The following is a 20,534-nucleotide window of genomic DNA, read 5'->3' on the forward strand; positions in this document are numbered from 1 at the left end:
CTTCCCTTTTCTGAGCATGGACCCTCCCGACCAATCAGAATACAGATGCAATGGAGGACAATTCAGTTGTCTAAGAACAAACGAGAGAGCATGTCATATAAGAACACACACAGCTGATTTCAACCGTTTTGACAGGCCAGTGGGGGAAGAAAGACTTTCACAACATTGTCAAGTCTCTCAGACACATCACTGGATGTGATGACTGAAAGCAGGGGCCTCGCTCTGAGTGGGCTTGAGTTAATATGTCGACTCACACCATCCTGTGTTAATGTCGACAAATGCCCTTCACATATCAGCACATATATGTTTCCGGTGCACTCCGACTTGTCACATAGAGTGTTACACAAACAAAACCTGAAAGGATGTCTGAGTGTTTAGAGTCAGACTCCAATGTCTTTCAAGTGTGACTAATACAAGAAAAACTGTGATATCTGCCCTCTGCCGTACTGTTATTCATCATATACTGCCAATGCAATCCCAAATTAATGTTTTAAACTGTCAACAAATTAGGTGAGAAAAAAATGTATCGTAATGAATAACGGTGATTGTTACTTTAAAAATGCATATTATTCAAAACATCTTGTCCTGGATCTGGGTTTCGGTTCATGATCTCAAACTTTTCAACAAGCTAAAAGCAACCGGTGTCATCAGATTTATGAATAAATGACTTATTTTAGTGAATCAAAAGCAAAGTGCAAATAATGTATTTCTAGTCACAAACAAATGACTCTTATAAAGCGATTCTTTTAGTGAATCATTCACAAACTTTCTATACACTGTCATGGAAGTAACTAAAGAGCTTTATTGTTGTATTCATTGATTTATACAACAAATGCAATTAGCAATTAGTTAATTAAGAATAGATTAATTCGTTATTGGTTTGCTTATACAAGATTAGAAAGATCCCATCATCATTTCTTCTAACATTACCTGAGAGATCATTTATTATTTCTAAATGGACATTATAATTGAACTTTGCCAAAGTTAATCGATCAAAGTGAATTGGAAATGAATCAAATGCATTTAATTGGAAACAAACTGAATCTGTATTGATATCTAGTTCTGGTCTGGGTCTTGCAGGGTCTGTGGTCCAGTTGAAACAAACCCATTAAGTCAAGAAACCCCTAATTTTTTTTATTAACAGGGGTTCTCCTAATGGAAGGAGTTTGTTGCAACTGGCTGCTGGCCTTGACTTCAAGTCTATGGTGAATTAATATAATGAATTCCTTTTAAAATATTTCAATTTCAGGATAAACAGGCTCCGATGGGACAGCCTAGTGATATATGTAGTGTTTCTAAGGATATCACAAAAAAAGATGTTTTTCCCCCCTCAGGCTTCATTCAGCTCCTCAGATCCAAATTGAAAGCAGCTATTTTTACTAGCGGGTGCGTGATGAAGTGTCTTTGGCATTAGAAGCATTTGGAGTGGATACAAGTGTGGGGTGGGTCGGCCGCACATGATGAAGTTTCCATGTTTTATGAGAATGGAGTGATTGATTCTTTTGGCAGCGCGAGGAAAGAAACACTTAAGAGAAATGCTACAATATCTGTGTGACAGCAATGATGATCTAAGTTATGGATGTAGATCGTAAATATCTCTTTCCTCTCTTTCCTACATATATGTAAACGATGAGGTGGTGGGCATAAAGATGAAGATTGGGGAGATGGTGATGTAGAAACTCTGAGAACATAAATAAACTGGTTTCTATGGGTCATGCCGTGTATGTAATCACAACCTATATCATTTCTAATAGTTATAGTTTACATGAATGAATCAAACTGAAGACCACTTCAGCTGATACAACAAAATGATTTACATGAGCCGAAGTTCAAAATAAGATAAAATATTTAATCAAAATGATTCTCTTGCCCTATATTTATGAAGTAAAGACAGGCTATCACATAAAATAAATGTCAAAAGATGAGGTTTATGATGTGATGATGCTAAGATGAATTATGGCCTCTTTACTTTCTGACAGTGATATCTTTCTCTCTTCCACTCTCAGGATAGCACACTGCATTTTTAATAAACCAAGCAAAGATATAACTGAAATCGCCAGTCAGTGATCATCATGCATTAAGGAAAAGAGCAGATTAGATATTTTTAACCTCTTTGTTTTTTATAGGGAGGAGATACAAGTTTTGAGCAAGTTTTTGAAGACGGAAGGATGATAAAGATTTTTCATACATAAAAAAAAATATTTATTTTTCATCAGATGTAAAGGATAATTTACATTTGTAATTTCTTGACAGAAACATTAAAAATGCTGTGTTTAAATGGGAATGTTGCTTCTACATAAATGGAAATCATTTATACTGGGGGTGCTGAGATTTTGGGTGGTGCAGTAAAGGGTGATGATTTAACAGAGATAAATACATACAAATCAGCACTGTGGTTTTTCACCTTCCTGCAGAGTTTAGTTCAAATCTAATCAAATACTCATGAACCAGCTAATCAAGGTCATTGGGTTCTCTTGAATATTTCATGATTCCAGATCTTCAGCAGGAAGACTGAGAAAGACTGGCGTGTGGAATTTGCAACAGGGTTTATGAAAATAGTCATACAGCGATATCAGTTCATGCACTACATATCCCATTACGGTTAAGTTGGAGGACATATTCTAAAACACACAAAAAAATGAGCTTTGACATCTGTGTGTGATCCATCATGAAGGAGACGCATGCCAAGGACTGCATTGTGATGGTAACGGGTATGAGGTAATGCTACACTACCCCAGCTGGAAATGAGACATTGAATGTCGAGACAACTATCACTCCCTGTCACTGTATGTGTGTGTGTGTGTGTGTGTGTGTGTGTGTGTTAGGGCGTTGGGGTGGGATTACTTAACTATTTTTTGGGGGTATATGAAATCTTCCTTTGGAGATGTCTAAGGATATTGGAAAAACAGTTTGTACATTAAATAAAGTTTCAAATCAAGTTGTATGGAAAAACTGCATAACGTATATAGAAAAAATTTATTATCATTATTATTTATTTATTTATTTTTAGCAATTTTTCTCTGGTAAACTATCATGGAGTTTGACAAATATATATATATATATATATATATATATATATATATATATATATATATATATATAAACAGTATACAGTATATATATATTTGTTTACATCAATTATTTAAAATCATTTTAAGGCATCTTGCAGCCCTCTTGGAGGTGTGCTGAGGCCCTCTAGTGGGTTGAGAACCACTGCTATATAGTTAAGTCAATATTTTTGTGTGTATTTGTGTCAAAAAAAAGAGGATGGAGCAAGAACATGACCATTTTGGATCAGAGAGTTCACAGAGAGTGTCTGTGTCTTTCTGTTCTGTGTTGTGTTGTGGTGAAAATAGGAAGATTTGGGAAAAGGGAGCACTATAATAATGACATTTCAGATGACGAGTAAGAGGCTTAACCTTTCCTAATTCTCAATACTCTGGGTGTTTCATTAGCAGGGTTACAGGGAGCCGAACTCTTGTTGTCCTGCCAGGACAGAAATGACGTTATTTCAGCTTGGCAGGGCAACACAGGCTTCTGCAAAAACAGCCTCATTATTTTCACAGAAGATGCTTAAACAGCATAAGCAAATAATCGTTTTAGGACATTTGAGAAGTCTGAAGGAATCCTGCACTCATCTCAAACTATCACAGGCCGGACATTTGACTATTATGGTAAAGCCTGGATATTATATTAGACTCTTTGTGAAGTAATTTATATTAATGTGACATTTCACATGCTTTATATCAGCCCCAGTCCAATATTAATGCAAATGCACAATTTATAGCTCACAGCCTTGACCCATTATTACAGTAATACTATCATTACAGAGTATCCATAATCATGGAGCAATATGCAGAGGCACACAATTCCGGACACTTCTCCCCTGCCAACATGCCATTTGTAAAATCACATACCCTCCTAAAAGCTGCTCAAGGCCACAGGGCTATTCTGGAAGCTATTTATTAAGGAATCGTGCTTCTTGCCAGTCACTATGGCTTCAGGAGATCCAGACAGACTTTATCTTGACAGTTCCCCACTCTGAGCAAAGTGGCCTGTGTATGTGACCGGGGGACTTGAGTGGAGGGTGGGAAGTGTGATCTTTAAAAAGCAATAAACTAAAAAAAGGGGCGTCGTGTGTGTGGTCCGAAGTGTGGAGGTAGGATAAATGAGAAAATGAAAGAGGGACAGAAGGATAGACAAGAGAACAAGCATGCTACGCTCCAATGAAATGATCCAGTTATTTGACTGATGTCATGCTCTCAGACTGGGACTGACACAAAGTCATGGGACTGAGTTAGAAGGAAAAACTGAATCATAAGAAGGGACGGTGACATAAGTCCATAGACACTGAACTGACCTCGTTTTTTTTTTAAAAGGGTTGTGTTCAGGAGACAGCCATTTGTTTGCTAAATATGTGCCCATTGCGTACTTGACAGAATACTGAACATTATAGAACAGTTTAATGTGTAAAGAAAAATACCGGAAAAAAATAATAATAATATATATATGTTTTCACTATGTGCATTTTCTGATTAGCACTTATTAGCACTTATACTGGTCAAATTATTTTTATAAATTAGTTTTTAGTCATTTTAACAAATAATTAAATTTTATAATTATTTTGAAGATTTCAAATAATATTTTATAATTATTTTGAAGATTTCAAATAATATTTTATTTTTAATTATTGTATAATATATATATATATATATATATATATATATATATATATATATATATATATATATATATATATATATATATATATATATATATATATATATATATATATATATATACAATAATTTAAAATTATTTATTTTTTTATTTTTAGCATAAATGGTTCAGTTTCCTGAGAATGCTTATGAATTATTCAATTTTTCTATTTTTCCAGTTCCATTTCCAGTCATTACAAACATTCGGATCTGTTTTTCTTAACAGCATTTAAGCAGCTTAGTGCCACAATTACTTCCCTGTACATTATGCATTTTGGGTATTACAGCATATAGCAGCAGTTTTGCTTATTATCCTGCTGCTGCTGGAGTAATAACTTCTCTGAGGATGAACAGCGCTGCTTCTTTCACCTGAAGATTTTTCGGTGCTTGTCTGTTATTTCTTTCTTCCTCTAGACATGTACTCAACGATAACAATCGAGAAGGTCATATTTTCGAACCTCAGTCACACACACAAGTTTACAACTTCCATTACATGGCTGAACATGGGTATCCTTTGACATCAGCTTCTGATATCTGATGCTAATGATTCCATCTGCTGGTCACACTTCAATGCCTGCAATTCACTTTCCTTAAAAGCTCCATAAAAAGGTGTGTCAGGAAAAGCTTTTAACTCTGTGTCACTTCCAGCAAATGAAATCCTACTGTATTTTCAGAACCAACCCACTCCTAATATCAGCATTAATAATTTAAGGACCACAATTGATATGCTATTGATTTTTAACTGTGCACTACTTCAATCAATAGATTCATTTTCATAATGATCAGAATTTCACCTACAGAGTCATTTGAGAATTGAGTGTTTGAATGACGGTCTTTAAGGTCAAATATCTCTGCAGGCGGAACACCAAATTCATGCAGCTTTATTTGACATCCTCTGAGTATTTACATATAATGAGATTTGAGTCCTCTTGGAACGTGATTCTACCTTACCAAACATCATTTTAGTTTTATTATAGGTGCAGAACAGTATTGTGCATTGGTTAATAATTAGTAATAATGATAAAAAAGCTGGAAGAGACAACACATCATTGTCAGATTTACAGTCAGTGGGCGTTGCCTTTAGTTGCCAAAAGTCAGAGCCAGTCTGCAGATATGGGAATTCATATTTGACCAATTTCACAGAAAATCCCATCCTGATCGAGGATATCAAACATGTTTGAATTCTCAGGCTAATTTTAGAACACCTATTGTTGTCATTTGTCATGAGTCTCTCAGCAACAAGGCACATGTTTCTGTGTGAGTTTGTGTTCAGAATGACCTTAAAGTCTGGTAGTGTCTGATCCATGGTAGTTTTAGTGTATTATGTTCGGTTTTTCTCATACACAGTCAACAAGTGTATGCGTAGTGTTTTACAAATCTGTTTAAATGGCGTGTACTCATCACAATCATAATTCAAACTGGGTATCTTCTCTGTCTAGTTGCCAAACTGAAAACTGACCTCTCACTCCTGCTGCTGCCAACCCAACCTACAAAATTCATCTTTCAGCGCCTGGCACAGCCGAGACGATCTAAACATCTCCTTACAGTAATCTATACATCCAGACCCATGACTTACGCTTTAAGCAACTAAAACAACATATCTCAGCTTTAGCAGATAGCTGGCTAACAAAAAGTGTGCACAAGTGATCAAGATTGAACTAATGCAGCTTGATGAATGAAATTATGAACAAATGGAAGTCTTTATGGATGTTAAGAGCGGGCCAGACACTCAAGCATTCTGCCAGTCAGAGCATAAGAGCATCATTCACATTAACATGACACATAAATTGACCAATAGTGGTGATAAAAAAATACACTGTTGTGTTAAATGTGAAATCGATGTTGAAAATGAACTTAAAGAGGCTTACCTGGCTTCTTCGGTTCAGGCATGGCGGTTGGTCATATGTCGGTCACCCTGACTTTTCTTTCTCCCACACTTTACTCATCTTTCATCCCTTTTATTCCCTCCTTCCTTGGCAAGCATGTCGTCCCCATCCTTGAGAAAGATAGAGGTGGGTGGGTGAGGAGAGAAAAGAGCGATACAGGGAGAGAGAGCGACAGAACCAGTGTTACTTGAGATCTTAAGGGAATACAGCTTGGACAGGAGGAGCAGACGAAAGACAGAGACAAGGGTGAAAAAGTATAACATTATAACAAACAGGGTGTCTCTATGTTAATGGGGCGTACTGTGAACCAGGCTGTTCGCTAATGGCATGACATACTTGTAGATATTTGAACTGACAGCCTGTTTAAAGCACATTAGAGTAGAGCTGCATGACATCTGTGATTATCTATGAAGTGATTCTTACCTCTCAAAATTACAGAGAGACTTGTCAAGAACAGAATCAGGCTGCTGAAATGCTGCCCGAGGTTAACTACATTTGCCAGGCTGACCTTTGACCTTATAGCTCTCTAACTACCCCTTTCTTTTCAACAAGCGTTAAGTGCTGACAGTTCTTTCATTCATTGGGCTGGTCTCATAGATCTTCACAGTTTTACAAATAACAAGGCTAAACAGTCAATGAAAGCAGTTAGGCTCAAGTGCTTTGGTAGTGGGTTAAAAAACTCACCCAAACACATACATATGAAAAGAACTATTTAGTCAACATATCTTAATAATATAATAAAAATATATGAATGCTCATTATAATATTATTTCTTGAGTGCCAGGTCTTTTCGTAAATGTTGATATAGGTTTAACTTAATACACTGTAAAAAATTTCTGTAAATTTACAGCATATTAACAGCGTAAATATACAGTACTGAACTGTTTTCTAAAATTACGGTGTCTTACCGTAAATGCACACGTGATCGGTGGGAGAGGGGGAACCAAAGGCTAGCTGATGCATGGAGGAGCATGGATTCAGTCAAAGTTTTATGGATTTCATCTCAAGTTGAGGCTCATTTACAGGTAAGCAGATCAAAGTCTGAATACATTTTTATCTTAAACTGCAGCGTTTTTTTAATGTGGGCACAATATTTTAATTTACCTTTGACAAATCTTGCCAAGACGGTGAACTAGCATGTATGCAATTTTTACAAATTTCTCCTGAAAGTTAAGTGTGTATGTGTGTGTTTGTGAAGGATTTGCATCGTTTTTTTTTTCTTTCCTGGTGTAAAATCCTGTAAATGTTAAACTTGTAAATAGTTAAATATAAAATACTTGCATTCGCTGATTATTTCATTGGATATGAATTGAACATATTCGGCAACGGTAGAAGATGATCACGTGATCGGTGGGGGAGGGGAGCAACGGTTAGCGTCTGATACCAGAGAAAAGCATCATCAGTCTCAGTGAATAAAACGGATATTATCTCAAATATAATCTCGATTACAGATTGCAGATAACGAGAATATGAAGTAAGTGTGTTTTCCTGCTTTTCTGAAACACTTATTTGCACAATTATATTTACATTTTGCTTTGGCGCCAACCCAGTGTAGTTTACAATGGAGGATTTGTTTTTTTGCATTAATGTTGCTAAGTTAGGTGCGTATAAAGTTGGTAACTTATATATTATCCTTATATATTGGGAAATCGAAAATAGGCCTGTAAACTTGATTTTACTTAGGAAGCATAAACTCATCGTTTTTTCCATGAGCACTTGACTTGATAGATGGAAAGAGTAACGTTAGCGTTAACGTTATGGTGAGAAACGTTTGTTTTCGGAGTGACACATTAGTCTTTCAATATAAGTCGTATCTAAAACTAGTTAGAGTGTAATCTAAATATATTCTAACTTATTGTTAATAAAGTGGGCTTTGTATGTGAGCACATTTTAATTGTAATTTTGCACTGGATTTATTGGCACAAATCTCTATATCACAGAGGAAACGTTACTTCATTCACTTACATTCTAACTTGTTCCTCAGCCTCAAATACAGTTTTGTGTGTGTGTGAGAGAGAGAGTGTGTGTGTGTGAGAGAGAGAGAGAGAGAGAGAGAGAGAGTGTGTGTGTGTGTGTGTGTGTGTGTGTGTGTGAGAGAGAGAGAGCGAGAGAGGGAGTGTGTGTGTGTGTGTGTGTGTGTGAGAGAGAGAGAGAGTTAGAGAGAGAGGAAGAGGAGAGAGCAGTAGACAGAATATTTTTAAGTGTTTTTAATGAAAAGTTGGAGGATGTCCCAGGATGAGAACAAAGATATGGTACACCTGCTTGTCAAGATTCTAACGTTAATGTCCCACTTCCAGGAACATGAAGATGGACTGGTTTCACATGCAGATGTAAGTATTTAATTTTCTTCTTTCCACTTCACCACATTATATTATGTAATATTATTATTTGTGTATTGTGTGTTCTCTACAGGTTGCAGCATCTGCATCTGAGGTTGAGAAGACACTCAATCTACCTGCCAATCCTCATCTGATTTTGCTGGGTTAGTGTGTCATTGCACATGATGAAGAAGAAACATTTACTGATGGCTGAGATATAAAATTGTTAACATTGCTGTTGTGCACAATTGTTAAAATTGCTTCTTTTTTTTCTTTTTTTTTGTGAGTGTCCAGTCAACATTTTTGACTGCAGTTGCAACAGTGTTTGCTGTGTACTACATCTTCAACCTGCAGTATCAAGAGGCTAGAGGTTAGAATTTTTTCAAAGGTAAGTGTTTTCCTTTTTGCGTATGTTTTTATCACTCTCTTAGAATCTGTGGTAACACTTTATAATAAGTATACAGTAGTAAAGTAATAAATTATTTGCAAACTAGTTACCTCAACCTTTCTCCTGTGTTCTACTTGTGTTCTTCCATTTCAGTTTTTTCAGTTCATCATCTGAAACACTGTCAAATGTGGTTTTATTCGCATGCCAGACACGGAGAAAATAGGAGAAAGGCATGTAGATCCACATTAAATCCAAACGAGTCAGAATATATATATAGATCGTTTGCAAATGATTTATAAGTGCTTTATTACTTTATACTTATTATAAAGTTTTACAAAATTAATCTAAATTCTAAACCAAATTAATTAATCAGAATTTTGAAAAATGGTTATTATACACTTTGGTAATTTTTAATGCAACTTTCCTTAGATGATTCTATGGAATAAACCCAGAAAGAGGCTCAAAGACCTGCCGAGGCAAGGTAGTCTCCAAGAAGACGGGGAAGGTGGTGAATAAGAAGTCCACTACAGTCAATCCAAAGGTTGCCACTCTACAAAAAAATCGAATGGACTTCAAATGGGACTTCATCTAGGCAAGTGAAGTTACACATACATTTTCATTAAATACAGTTCTTAATACAACTTATTTCACAGTTTACACACATAGAATATTTCTCACATTTAAACTTGTTTAACAAAAAAAAAAATCAACATTTAAAAGTAGTCAGTTGAAAAAGACTGATGTGACTCATTTTGGTTACTAACGTTGCGTCCCTGTAGTTTGCATTGCATTGCATAAAATAATTTACAGCAAAGAAACGGTTTTATAAATAAAATATCCACAAACCTATATTTGACCCCAAAAAAAGTCGTCAGTGGCACTGAGAACTACCCTGAAGATGATACAGTCCGCACTCATTACAACCCCTATGTTGTTGCAACTGTTCCAGTCCCAGGTTACACAAAAACTGCGGGTTCGAGCCCTGCTCGGAACGAGTCGTTGCTGCTGCTGCTCTCGTTCAGTTTCAGCCTCGGGATCTGATTCTGGATCATAAATATACGCTGAATCTGACTGATAGCCATGGTTTGTTTTGGATGTTTTTTTCCTCACGGTAATGTCACAGCTTCCAAATGCTCTCAACAAAAGCCTACTGGCGCTCGTGATTCTTTAGCTCCGCCCACACGTCACGCTTCCAGCCACTCGTGTTTTTCCGGGAAAAATCGGTACAGACTATCTTTCTCTTATGAATATAATAAAACTAAAGACTTTTTGGAGTTATGAAGGATGCAGTACTACTCTATAGGTACTCAAGATTAACAGGATATTGAGTGAAAACGAGCATTTCACCCCTCCTTTAAGAAATAAACGATGTGCAAATCCGTCGTCAAACTGGGCCTTGTTTGTAAAACAAGCATCTTCGAAATGCAGGGAACAAACAAAAACACTTGCACAACTCCGTTGATGCTCTGTAAAAATAAACTCCATCCACTGGTCCCTTAATGCTGTTTCTCTTTTGGTAATCTGTGCAGGGTTGTCTTGCCCTGGCAACCAAAAACACACTTCTTTTGTGACATTTGGCGACGCTCTCGCTCTGATCAGTGAAGTCTGTTGTGCTCTCAGTGCTCTGCTATACGGGAGCGCGCTCTTCCGGCAGAAGTGCCTCAGGACCCATATAAGGAAATTCCGCTCCATCTAACGTCACACAGAGCCATACTCGAAAAAAACTTTCCGAAACTTGTGACAAACAGGAAGAGGTATTTTTGGAACAGAAATACTCCTTCAAACGTTCAACTTAATTTTTGAAACTTTGTCCATGTTTAGCATGGGAATCCAACTCTTTAACAGTGTAAAAAACTCAGTATGCATGAAATAGCATTTCACCCCCCCTTTAATCTAGTGTTCCTTTTTTTGATTAGCTAATTAATCCTTTGGATAACTTTACAAAAATTATTAGTACAACTTCTAACATAATATTGTAACTTTTATTCATTAATACACTAATCCACATCGCGATTTCAGTTAGTGTACAACACTATTTTATTATATTCATCACAAATGTGACAAATTCTGTGACAATCCACATTATTTGCCTAATTCCGTTTTCATGATTGGATTCCGTGATTGCCTCCATGTTTTTCACATTGTGGAAATCGTAGGGTCCTAAGTTTCTGAAATTTTTTATATTGTTATACAGTATACATGTTTTTTGTTATGTTCTATTAAAATTCTGCTGATGATATTTTAACTTAAAAAGGATTTTTCTCAATGTTTATGTTTCAGACTACACCCCTCCCTGGCTACACTTGCATCAGAGTTGGTGACAGTTTTATGCTTCTGAAACGTTCTTGGACTGTTCTACAAATCCTTGCCAGGTTTTGACTTTTATTACACCAAAATAAGATTCTTGTTCAGAAGTTGTTTGCCATTTCTTAAAGGCTGTTTTTAGGGGAACGTACACTCCAAGCCCATGCCCATATATTGTCATACTCATAGCACAAAGCTAGACCTAAAATGGCTGCTTGTTTTGTGTTTTATATGGTCAACTTAAATTAGTTTAAATATGTCCACAGACTTCTGCAGGGTTCATTTTGCACATTGTCTGTTTTCTAAATTGGTTAATTTTCTTCTCTCTTCATCTCATCTTTCTCTAACACATACAAAGACTGATTCTTCCATTTTGATTGCTTATTTTATTTTATTTTTTTTTTTTTTGAGAAAGCATTTGAATTATTGGTTGGGCACTTAAATAAATAGTGTTCTATAAGAAATACCCCCTTGGTCTTCTCTTTTCTGTCTATTTGCTGCCACTTTTTAGTATAAATGAAATGACAGTTTGTGAATTTGTTAAAATACAGATATTTTTAATAAAGTTAATGATTGCCAAAATTGCCAGTTCTACGGTTTAGAAAAAAAAAAAAAAAAAACTAGAATACAGTAATGATTCCTGAAAAATTACGTTACACCGCTAGAAACCCTGCTGCCAGTATATTACTGTTAATTTACAAAAAAAGCTGTAATTCAGAAAACTGTAAAATAACGGTACACAGCTGGAAACCCTGCTGCCAGTATATTACCGTTAATTTACAGAAAAGCTGTAATTCTGGAAACTGTAAAATTACAGTACACTGCTGGAAACCCTGCTGCCAGTATACTACCGTTAATTTACAAAAAAGCCGTAATTCAGAAAACGGTAATAAAACTGTAAAATTACGGTAAAAATAATATTAGAATTATTTCTAAAGCATCGTGTGACACTGAAGACTGGGCTTATGATGCTGAAAATTCAAATTTGCCATCACAGGAGAAGTCTACATTTTAAAATGAAATAAAATTCATTTTAAATCATAATAACATCTTACTAAATTACTGTTTATACTTTATTTTTGATTAAATAAATGCAGCTTTAATGAACAGACACTTTTGAAACGGTAAATAATATAAATAATAAAAATATTTGAATATTTGTCTTCTATTCAATTTATATAACACTAGACTAGTCATCAACTAAAATGTTATTTGTCAACTGAAATTGGATGAACTGACTAAAATAATTATATGACATTACAATGCATATTTTCTTCAAAAGACATCAAACGACTAAAACAAAAAGAATGCAAAATGAACAAGCGATCATGGTGTTAGAAACTGAAAAAAAAATGCAAAAAAGCAAAGATCACTAAATGTCCTGTGCATGGTCTACAGATCTCTTTAAAGGCAAAACTGCAGAGATCAGAGTTTAGTCATGTCCCTGGTGCAAATGCTTGAAGTGTAGAGTTCAGTGACACTCTATTAAGCTTGACACACCAATAAATGCTCTTTGGAACTTTAATTTGGGGCAGAGACTGTGCTATTTATAGAAAGTGCAACTTGACAGGCAGGTGTCAAGGAGAAAAGATAAATATTACAGAGGAGAAGAGACAGAAGAGACGCACGTACAAGCACAAGACACATGCAGTGGAAAGGAAAGTGATATATTGAAGACAACAGGCAGGAAACAAGATACTTCATGCTTCATAGAGTGCTAACTTAATTTATTTGATTCAATTATACGTAATAAGGGCTTGATAAAGAAAATATAAATCATATGTCAAAATAAATAAGAACAGAATGACTCTCATCATGAAATGCAAGCAGAAAATGTTACTCCGCTCTATGATAACATGTCAACACACGAGTAACAGACATGTTTTTACGGTGAGGAGATGGTTAATTATAGTCCTGCAGGAGTGTGGGGCTGTACCATTGTCTGAGGGCGTGCTGACAGACACCTATGACTAGATGGAAAAGGAATATATTCATTTCAGTGTGGGAATGTCTTGGAATTCACATGGCGTGAGTGCATGGAGAGCCCAAGCCCTTCTGCTGAAACAGTCTATTAATCATACAGGCGCTCTTATGTGTTCAGTTATGGAAATGTCAATACGCCGCACTGTATCTCTTACCTCAGTGGCATCTGATTAATGTAATTGAAAGGGCGTGCGTGTTTGTTTTTCTCCTGCCTTAGGTCTTAAATGCAGTCTGTGGGTCCCACACTGAGTGGTGCAAACTGGTACACTATCGATTGGGGGAAAGAGTGTAAGATAAACATTAACTTTGAGTTACAGCACAATAGGAACAGAACACTACAGAACAAAATGAGGTTGTGGAGCACAACAACTGTGTGCTACTGTAATTGATTGCAATAGCTGGGGATTGACCTGTGGCCCCGATGGTCCATTCTGTAACTTTTGTCAATACAGTTATTATCTTATAGGTTCACTACAGTGACAGATGTTCAGGCAAAACAGTAAGTTCTGAGGTGGTTGTAGAACATTGAAATATTATGCAGACATACCGTTGGTCGTGTCTGTAATGACTGTAACTGGAAAAATGTTATTATATTATATGTCAGACCCAAGGACAACATTGCCAGATGATTGCATTATACAGCAGGGTGTTTCTTCATAATCTTTGCATGTTATCACCTCAAACTCTCTTTGTTTTCTCCACACATCACATATCATAAGCTTTATTATATCACAAGCTTACTTTTCATTCTCGACTGCCACTGTTGCCTTCTTGGTAACCAACATTTTAGCTGCGATATTGAGGGTGGTCAAAGAATCCCGTCATAACAGAGGGACTGATGCAATTTTGAGAAGAACAAAAAGCGGGGTGGGGGTTATTTGAAAAGGAGAAAAAAAAATTATGAAGGCAAAGACAGTTTTTAATAGGACATTTTTAAAACTGTGGTAATAAAAACTTGGTGCTTCGGTAGTTTAAAGAACACCCCCATTGGCCTTATGAACTATAGTATGAATATTGAATACTGACGGTAAGATCCTATAATAATAATATGACTGGAGAAGGCCTTGCCATCGATCATTTAATGTTGAAATGTGTTCTACGTTGGTGTAACTAAACCACTCTCTAGTGTCCAACTCCTGACATTACATTTTATTCTTCCTAGTGACCACATGGAAGAATAAAACAAAGACAGAGAGAAAACCCTGTAAATGAGCACACATTTTATTGAATGCCGTAGGCCTGCCTTTAAAGACCTCAATGGTTTTCAATAATGTGTTTTTGTCCAGTTTTTCCGTCAAAGTCTTTTGGAAATACATTTTGGTCTTACACTATAGTGATTGTGATAAAGTAATCATGAAGTGATATATATATCACTTTATGATATATTTTATGTATAAATAGGCCTATATATACACTACAACGGATTATAAGAGTAGGGGAAAATCCCTTTCATAAACTGAATTGAAAATGAAAAATAAGGCGAACAGCGACTACTACTGGTTGAGTGATTCAAGCTGCACAAAATTCTGCTGTAATTTCAATTTCGTAAAGAGAGGGGGCAGTACATCACATATTATCTGGCCCCTATGATCGCATTAAAATGAACCAAATGTTGTGCAATATTGCAAATAAAACGCATTTATCAGCATATATATATATATATATATATATATATATATATATATATATATATATATATATATATATATATATGTAAGATATAAAATGTTGTCTAATGTATCAAATAAAATTAAAAGTTAAATCAAAATAATAAATTTATAAACGAATGCAATGCAATCTATTTTAAAACGAGAAAGTGATGAAAAACACAAAAGACTGAGTCCCGCTATATTGCTCAGGCTACACTGCAGTGTCTATTCACAGGCGCGATCCCACTACTGATCGGCACGGGGGCTTTGACCTGCTCCGTCTCCGACCTGGGTCGGTTCACCCCTCCTTAGACGACCTGGTGGTCCCGGGCTCCCCCAGGAGCACCATATCGATACCGAACTTAGCGCGGACACCCGATCGGCATAGTCCACTGCAGCCCAGAACCCCTGAACTCAAGCGGTCCGCCAGCCTCAGCCTCCCAGCAGCTGGGATTACAGGCGCGCGCCACTGCGCCCGGCGAGAGAACGAGGCTCTGAGCCGCTCTTCAATGTAACAGCGCCCTAGCGCAACGCGCGCCCTCTAGCGGTCAACAGCGCACACAACAGCCGCTCGCTCCGGCAGTGTTGCCATCTCCGCTTGATATGGGCGTCTTTGAGCTTCTAAATAAAAGGTGCTTGCATTTTTATTTTGTAGTTGGTTCGTCCTATATGGAATAATTATTCATCATAATTAATTAATAATTATTCTCCATTGCATGATTGAACGGCGTAAAGTGCGCTTAGATCAGCATCTTTACTGTTTCCTCGACTTTTGTTTTGAAACGCTGCACTTCCGTTGCACAGAGGCTTGCGACAAAATGGCCATGATAAGGGTCTTGTCGCTTGTTCTGTCCGTCCTGTCATCTGTAACGCTGTTATGGACACAGTCTGGCGAATGCAATAATGGTCGAAGGGTAAGTGGCACATAACACATGCGTGTTAACCCTCACAGTCACGAGACGCGCATTCCACGTGTATTTGTTTGTCTTCGGTAGCGAGCGTGTTAGCATGCTAATCTGATCTGTCTGTTTACTGATGAATGAATGAAGGGTAGTGACTGAAGGTGAATTGTTTTGTGTGCCAGTCAGCAGATGCGGTGGACACCGATTTCAGCGGATTCTCTGTGCCACTAGAGCACTCATTTGAAGTGGGTGAGTATTAAGGTCAACTGATTAACAATTAGTGCTCGTGTTAATGTTTCTTTGTAGTTTAGTCACTGTTTGTCTTGGTTTCAGACGATGTTCCCAGATTTCGCCTTCGTGGTGCCCTGCAATTCCGGGGTGGAAGAGAACAGGGTGTGTATCTCTCCCAAAACCAGCTCTCTGAGAAAGACAGGAATACACTGAAGGTGAGAAGAGGATATTTGAAGAAGAGCGAGGATATTTGTGGCTGAGGAGGGAAGAATGTCATGTCAGTGTCTTGTCTGCTGTCTCCCTGGTATAATATGTTTTTTTCTCTACCTGTGTCCTTCAGGATGTGGCAGCAGTAGACGGTCTGTACAGGATTCGTGTGCCTAGAGTCTCTCTACAAGTGGATCGACAGACAGAGAAACAGTCTGAAGGGTACCTTACTACATTCGTAAGAGCTGTAAGTCAACCTCCTGTTAATGCCACAACATGCATCTACCAACATAGATATATATGATTATAAATCTTTGTATATATACTTGCACACTAATGATCAAAAGTTGTGGCTCACTAAAGTTTTATAAAAATAAAAAAAAGCTGTTCTTCAGAAATTTTTTATTCATCGAAGAAACCTGAGAAATAACAGTTTCCACAAAAATTAGGGATGCAACGATATGAAACTGATAACCGAGATGTTGGCCAATAAATCTAAATCCACATTTTTACGTGATTTTCGAGAGCCTGGTTACCAAAAAAGTCTTAACATTAAAAGGTATTAAACACATCAACATAAATCAAACATAATAATTCACAAAAAATTTTATTGCGGTAATCTTCTCTTTATAATATTATGTTTATGACATTCCCAATTATAGTTATTAATGTTGTGCTGAAGCTGTTTAAGCTGCATTTGCTGAAGAGCTGAATAAACACTGGTAAACTGCTGCCAGCTTATTTAACACAGGGAAATGTATCAAATATTCAGATATTTATACAACATAAATATAATATTACAACTTGTATATGTACAAAAAGACTAAATGCACACAACTAAGTTACGTGTTAATCAGAATGTGTAACTTCTGTAGTGGATGCGCTCTTGGCTCTTCCTGCAACAACGCGCTGAAACAAAGAAACCAAACGAATTCATAAAGTTTTATTATAATAGTGTTCTCATTTTAATGTTGCAGTTCACTGTATTTTCCTTTTCGAAAGTGTTTCCGATGATATTTCAAGCAATTAAAAACCATCATGGGTGAGCAGTGCACATCTAAAGTGTCTCTGCAGGAAATAATGCATTATTTATCGGCGCTAAGATATCGGCCAAATTCTCTTATCGGTTCAATAACGATAACAGAAAAATTGCCATTTATCGGCCAATACCGATATGGTGGCCGATATATTGTGCATCCCTAAAAAAAATTTTTTAAGCAGCACAACTGTCTTCAACATATTTTCAGCTATAAGGCTGATGATACACAGGGCAACTTTGTGAGCAATGTTGCTTGGGCACTTTCTCTTTAAGGATGGTTAACATATTTCTATCAGGATACTTTAGATGGGTCTGTGTGTCGATGGCAACACTGGCCGAAGCTGCCCCGTGTATCAGCAGCCTAATTCTTGTCTTGCTTTTCTCCCAAGTGCTCATTAGTGGAGTCCCACCTCAGTGATGTCATCACCCTTCACACTGATGTCAGCGGATGCGTTGTGGGCATTTCCATAGTAACGATCCCCGGGTCATGTCGTGGGATAGAGGTGGAGGACGAGGTTGACCTGGAGGTCTTTAACACAACAATAAGTGTGGTGGCACCAGTCACTGCACCTGTGTGAGTACACACACACACACACACTCAGACTGCTACTTCTCACACTAGTTTGACTTCAAGGCCCTCCTGTCTAAGCTAATATATACCTTTGGTAAATCTGTAATAAAAAAAAATGTGATGTCAGTTTAATATTGTACACTATTAAGATTGTTTTTATCTAACTGCAAATAATTCTAAGAGTTATTGGGGAACCCCTGGAAGTTTACAGAGGCCCCATGATGAGTTGACAAGAAAAAGTGTCTTAACTACATTAGTACTTTATTATTTGACCATTTCCAAGTTGGTAAACTTTACACCCACGGATTCTATTGTCTGCATATGTTATTATTATCAGCTCTTCTGAAAATTAAATTGGTCTTTTCTGGCTCTGGTTCAGCCCTGAAACAGCACCCTACATTGAGAGGATGGAACAGGAAATGGAAAAGAAAGGCAAAAACCCACAAGAGCAGAAATCCTTCTTTGCCAAATATGTGAGTATTTGTATTTGTTTGTACTGGTTTGAGTTGTTTAATTATTAATGTGATATTTTTTCCCAGCTAGGTACGTAGTAAAAGAGTGATATATTTTCTATTGTTACTCTCCCTTCATTCTTTATTTGACCGTCTTTTACGAATGGTCTCTATTCTTGCTAATAGGTTTTTTGTTTTGTTTTTAGAATTAGTATATTTTTTATTTCGTGTTTGTGTTATGTAAACAGTGGAATGCAGTGTCAGCTGACCTAAGCTGCTATATGTTTTTTGTGGTTGTATTTTGAGCTAACCATTATTTCATTTGCCGATCTGCTCTGTGTTGAAATTCCTGGTCTGTCTGCCCAGTCCTGAATAAGCCTGTCAGTACTAAACATCTCTCTTTGTGACTGATCTCTTAATTCTCCAGCAGTGTGTGTGTCATGGTCGGCTGTTCTGCATTAACTGTGCTGTGTCTGTGCTGTGTCTGTGTTGACTTTGTGCCGGTCTGTGCTGTGTTCCAGTGGTATTTGATTCTGGGAGGTGCAGTGTTCCTCATGGCCACCAGTTCAGCACAGACCCCACCAGGGGGCGCCAGCGAGCAGAGCTGATTTCCATTCATTTCAAGTACTGAAATCTCATTTTAGCCTACCTGGTTACTCTGTCACTCCAGCTGCATTTCTCAGTGTTGTGTGTGTGTGTGGGCCAGCACACGCACTTACATACATGCAAACTCCAATCCTCTGATCCTTCCTTTGTTTCGGCTTGATGTTCAGTTGTTTGTGTGTGTCCTTATGCTTTTTTATGTAAGTTTCCTGCTGGGTCATGACCAGATCAGTGGTGTTTTAATTAATAAGGGACTTTTGGCCTCACAATCAGGTTGGCTGGTAATTTTGGCAGGTGACTGTAGTCTCGAGCTCAGAGATGTTCATGACCCATGCTGCCTGCTTCACTCTTCCTGATTTTTTTTCTTCTTTTCAGTCTCATTTCTCCCGATTTCTCCCTCCCAGTGGAAAGTCATTTGTAAGAGGCAGTAAGTGGTGGAGGTTGGACAAAGAGAGAGCAAGGAAGGATGAAACTGAAAATGATTTGCTTGGGAAAACTTTAAACCAATTAATTCAACGGCCTGTGATTGTCCTGCACCTAATCATTGACCCTGGAGAGGAACCGTCATCTGTTGCATTTTAAACAGTTTACAAATGTGTTAAATCTTTCTGTTGTGTTTTTCTTTTCTCTTTCATCACCAGTGGATGTATATTGTCCCTCTCGTTCTTTTCCTGATGATGTCTGGAGCTCAGGATCAGTCTGGAGGCGGAGCCGGAGGTGGGGCAGCCAATGGTGGAGGACGATGATTCCCATGGCAACATAAACTCCTGTGTTGTACATAATCATTTAAAGAAGATTTTGAGTTAATTGATGCGTATTATGACCCATACATTTTCAAACAAAGGATCGTTTTAGAGAGATAATGATTGAAAAACTAACTTATAACTGCATTCTTGGATTGTGTTTTTACTACTGGTATAATAAAATAAATTGATGACCATTGATGTTGTCAGAATGGTTATGTACTACAAGTGATGCTGTTCAGATGAATAATACAGGTATTTTGAAATGGGTGATTGGTGGATGGAGAGCTTTAATAAATCTAAAATCTTTTAAAATCTTTTCATGCTCTTATCTGTAGCTCCTAGTCATCTACCATAAACCAAAAATCTTTTCATCATGGTTATGGTATAAGCTCACCCCTAAATAAACTAAAAATTTCCTGCAATCACAAAAATGACTGGTTAGGCTCTCTTGGGTCTAAATATTTTTTTTTTAATATCATTAAGGCAAAAGTGTACCTTCCAGCTGACAGTAATATATTCAAAGGTACTAGGCATTAA

General features: G+C 37.0%; 2 protein-coding genes and 1 long non-coding RNA gene across 9 annotated transcripts in view; 2 read left to right on the forward strand and 1 right to left on the reverse strand.

The window, feature by feature from the left end:
* The window catches only part of LOC113046573 (myosin-binding protein C, fast-type-like), a 28,369-nt gene extending 21,642 nt beyond the window's left edge, over nucleotides 1-6,727 (reverse strand). For all 4 annotated transcript variants that reach the window (XM_026207421.1, XM_026207415.1, XM_026207406.1 and 1 more), the window contains exon 1: nucleotides 6,587-6,727. In XM_026207421.1, coding sequence (XP_026063206.1) covers nucleotides 6,587-6,608 — 22 coding nt within the window. In that variant the 5' untranslated portion in view covers nucleotides 6,609-6,727. The remainder of the gene's footprint in view (nucleotides 1-6,586) is intronic.
* Nucleotides 6,728-7,428: 701 nt separating this feature from the next.
* On the forward strand, nucleotides 7,429-9,877 carry LOC113046591 (uncharacterized). 3 transcript variants are annotated; one of them, XR_003276128.1, is made up of 5 exons: nucleotides 7,429-7,629; nucleotides 8,902-8,934; nucleotides 9,017-9,086; nucleotides 9,217-9,310; nucleotides 9,740-9,877. It is a non-coding gene; the product is annotated as an uncharacterized LOC113046591 (long non-coding RNA). The 3 variants fall into 3 exon arrangements; XR_003276127.1 differs by lacking the exon at nucleotides 7,429-7,629 and adding an exon at nucleotides 7,890-8,078; XR_003276126.1 differs by lacking the exons at nucleotides 7,429-7,629; nucleotides 8,902-8,934; nucleotides 9,017-9,086 and having other exon boundaries at nucleotides 9,108-9,310.
* A 6,126-nt stretch (nucleotides 9,878-16,003) lies between these two features.
* LOC113046600 (ER membrane protein complex subunit 10) lies at nucleotides 16,004-20,193 on the forward strand. Of its 2 annotated transcripts, XM_026207458.1 has the most exons (8): nucleotides 16,004-16,160; nucleotides 16,331-16,397; nucleotides 16,482-16,594; nucleotides 16,720-16,833; nucleotides 18,015-18,199; nucleotides 18,576-18,669; nucleotides 19,170-19,272; nucleotides 19,893-20,193. In XM_026207458.1, exons 1-7 carry the CDS (start codon nucleotides 16,065-16,067, stop codon nucleotides 19,254-19,256), a joined length of 756 nt encoding a protein of 251 aa, XP_026063243.1. In that variant the 5' UTR covers nucleotides 16,004-16,064; the 3' UTR covers nucleotides 19,257-19,272; nucleotides 19,893-20,193. The 2 variants fall into 2 exon arrangements, with proteins under 2 accessions (XP_026063243.1, XP_026063235.1); XM_026207450.1 differs by lacking the exon at nucleotides 19,170-19,272.
* Nucleotides 20,194-20,534: the final 341 nt, after the last annotated feature.

This window comes from Carassius auratus, chromosome 3 (assembly GCF_003368295.1).
Source record: "Carassius auratus strain Wakin chromosome 3, ASM336829v1, whole genome shotgun sequence".
In the NCBI taxonomy this organism is placed as follows: Eukaryota; Metazoa; Chordata; class Actinopteri; order Cypriniformes; family Cyprinidae; genus Carassius; species Carassius auratus.

Coding starts and splice junctions, on each gene's coding strand:
- LOC113046600 (XM_026207450.1), top strand. CDS start 16,065: ATGGCCATGATAAGGGTCTTGTCGCTTGTTCTGTCCGTCCTGTCATCT. Junction 16,398..16,481: donor AGAGCACTCATTTGAAGTGG/GTGAGTATTAAG, acceptor TCTTGGTTTCAG/ACGATGTTCCCAGATTTCGC. Junction 18,670..19,892: donor AATCCTTCTTTGCCAAATAT/GTGAGTATTTGT, acceptor TTTCATCACCAG/TGGATGTATATTGTCCCTCT.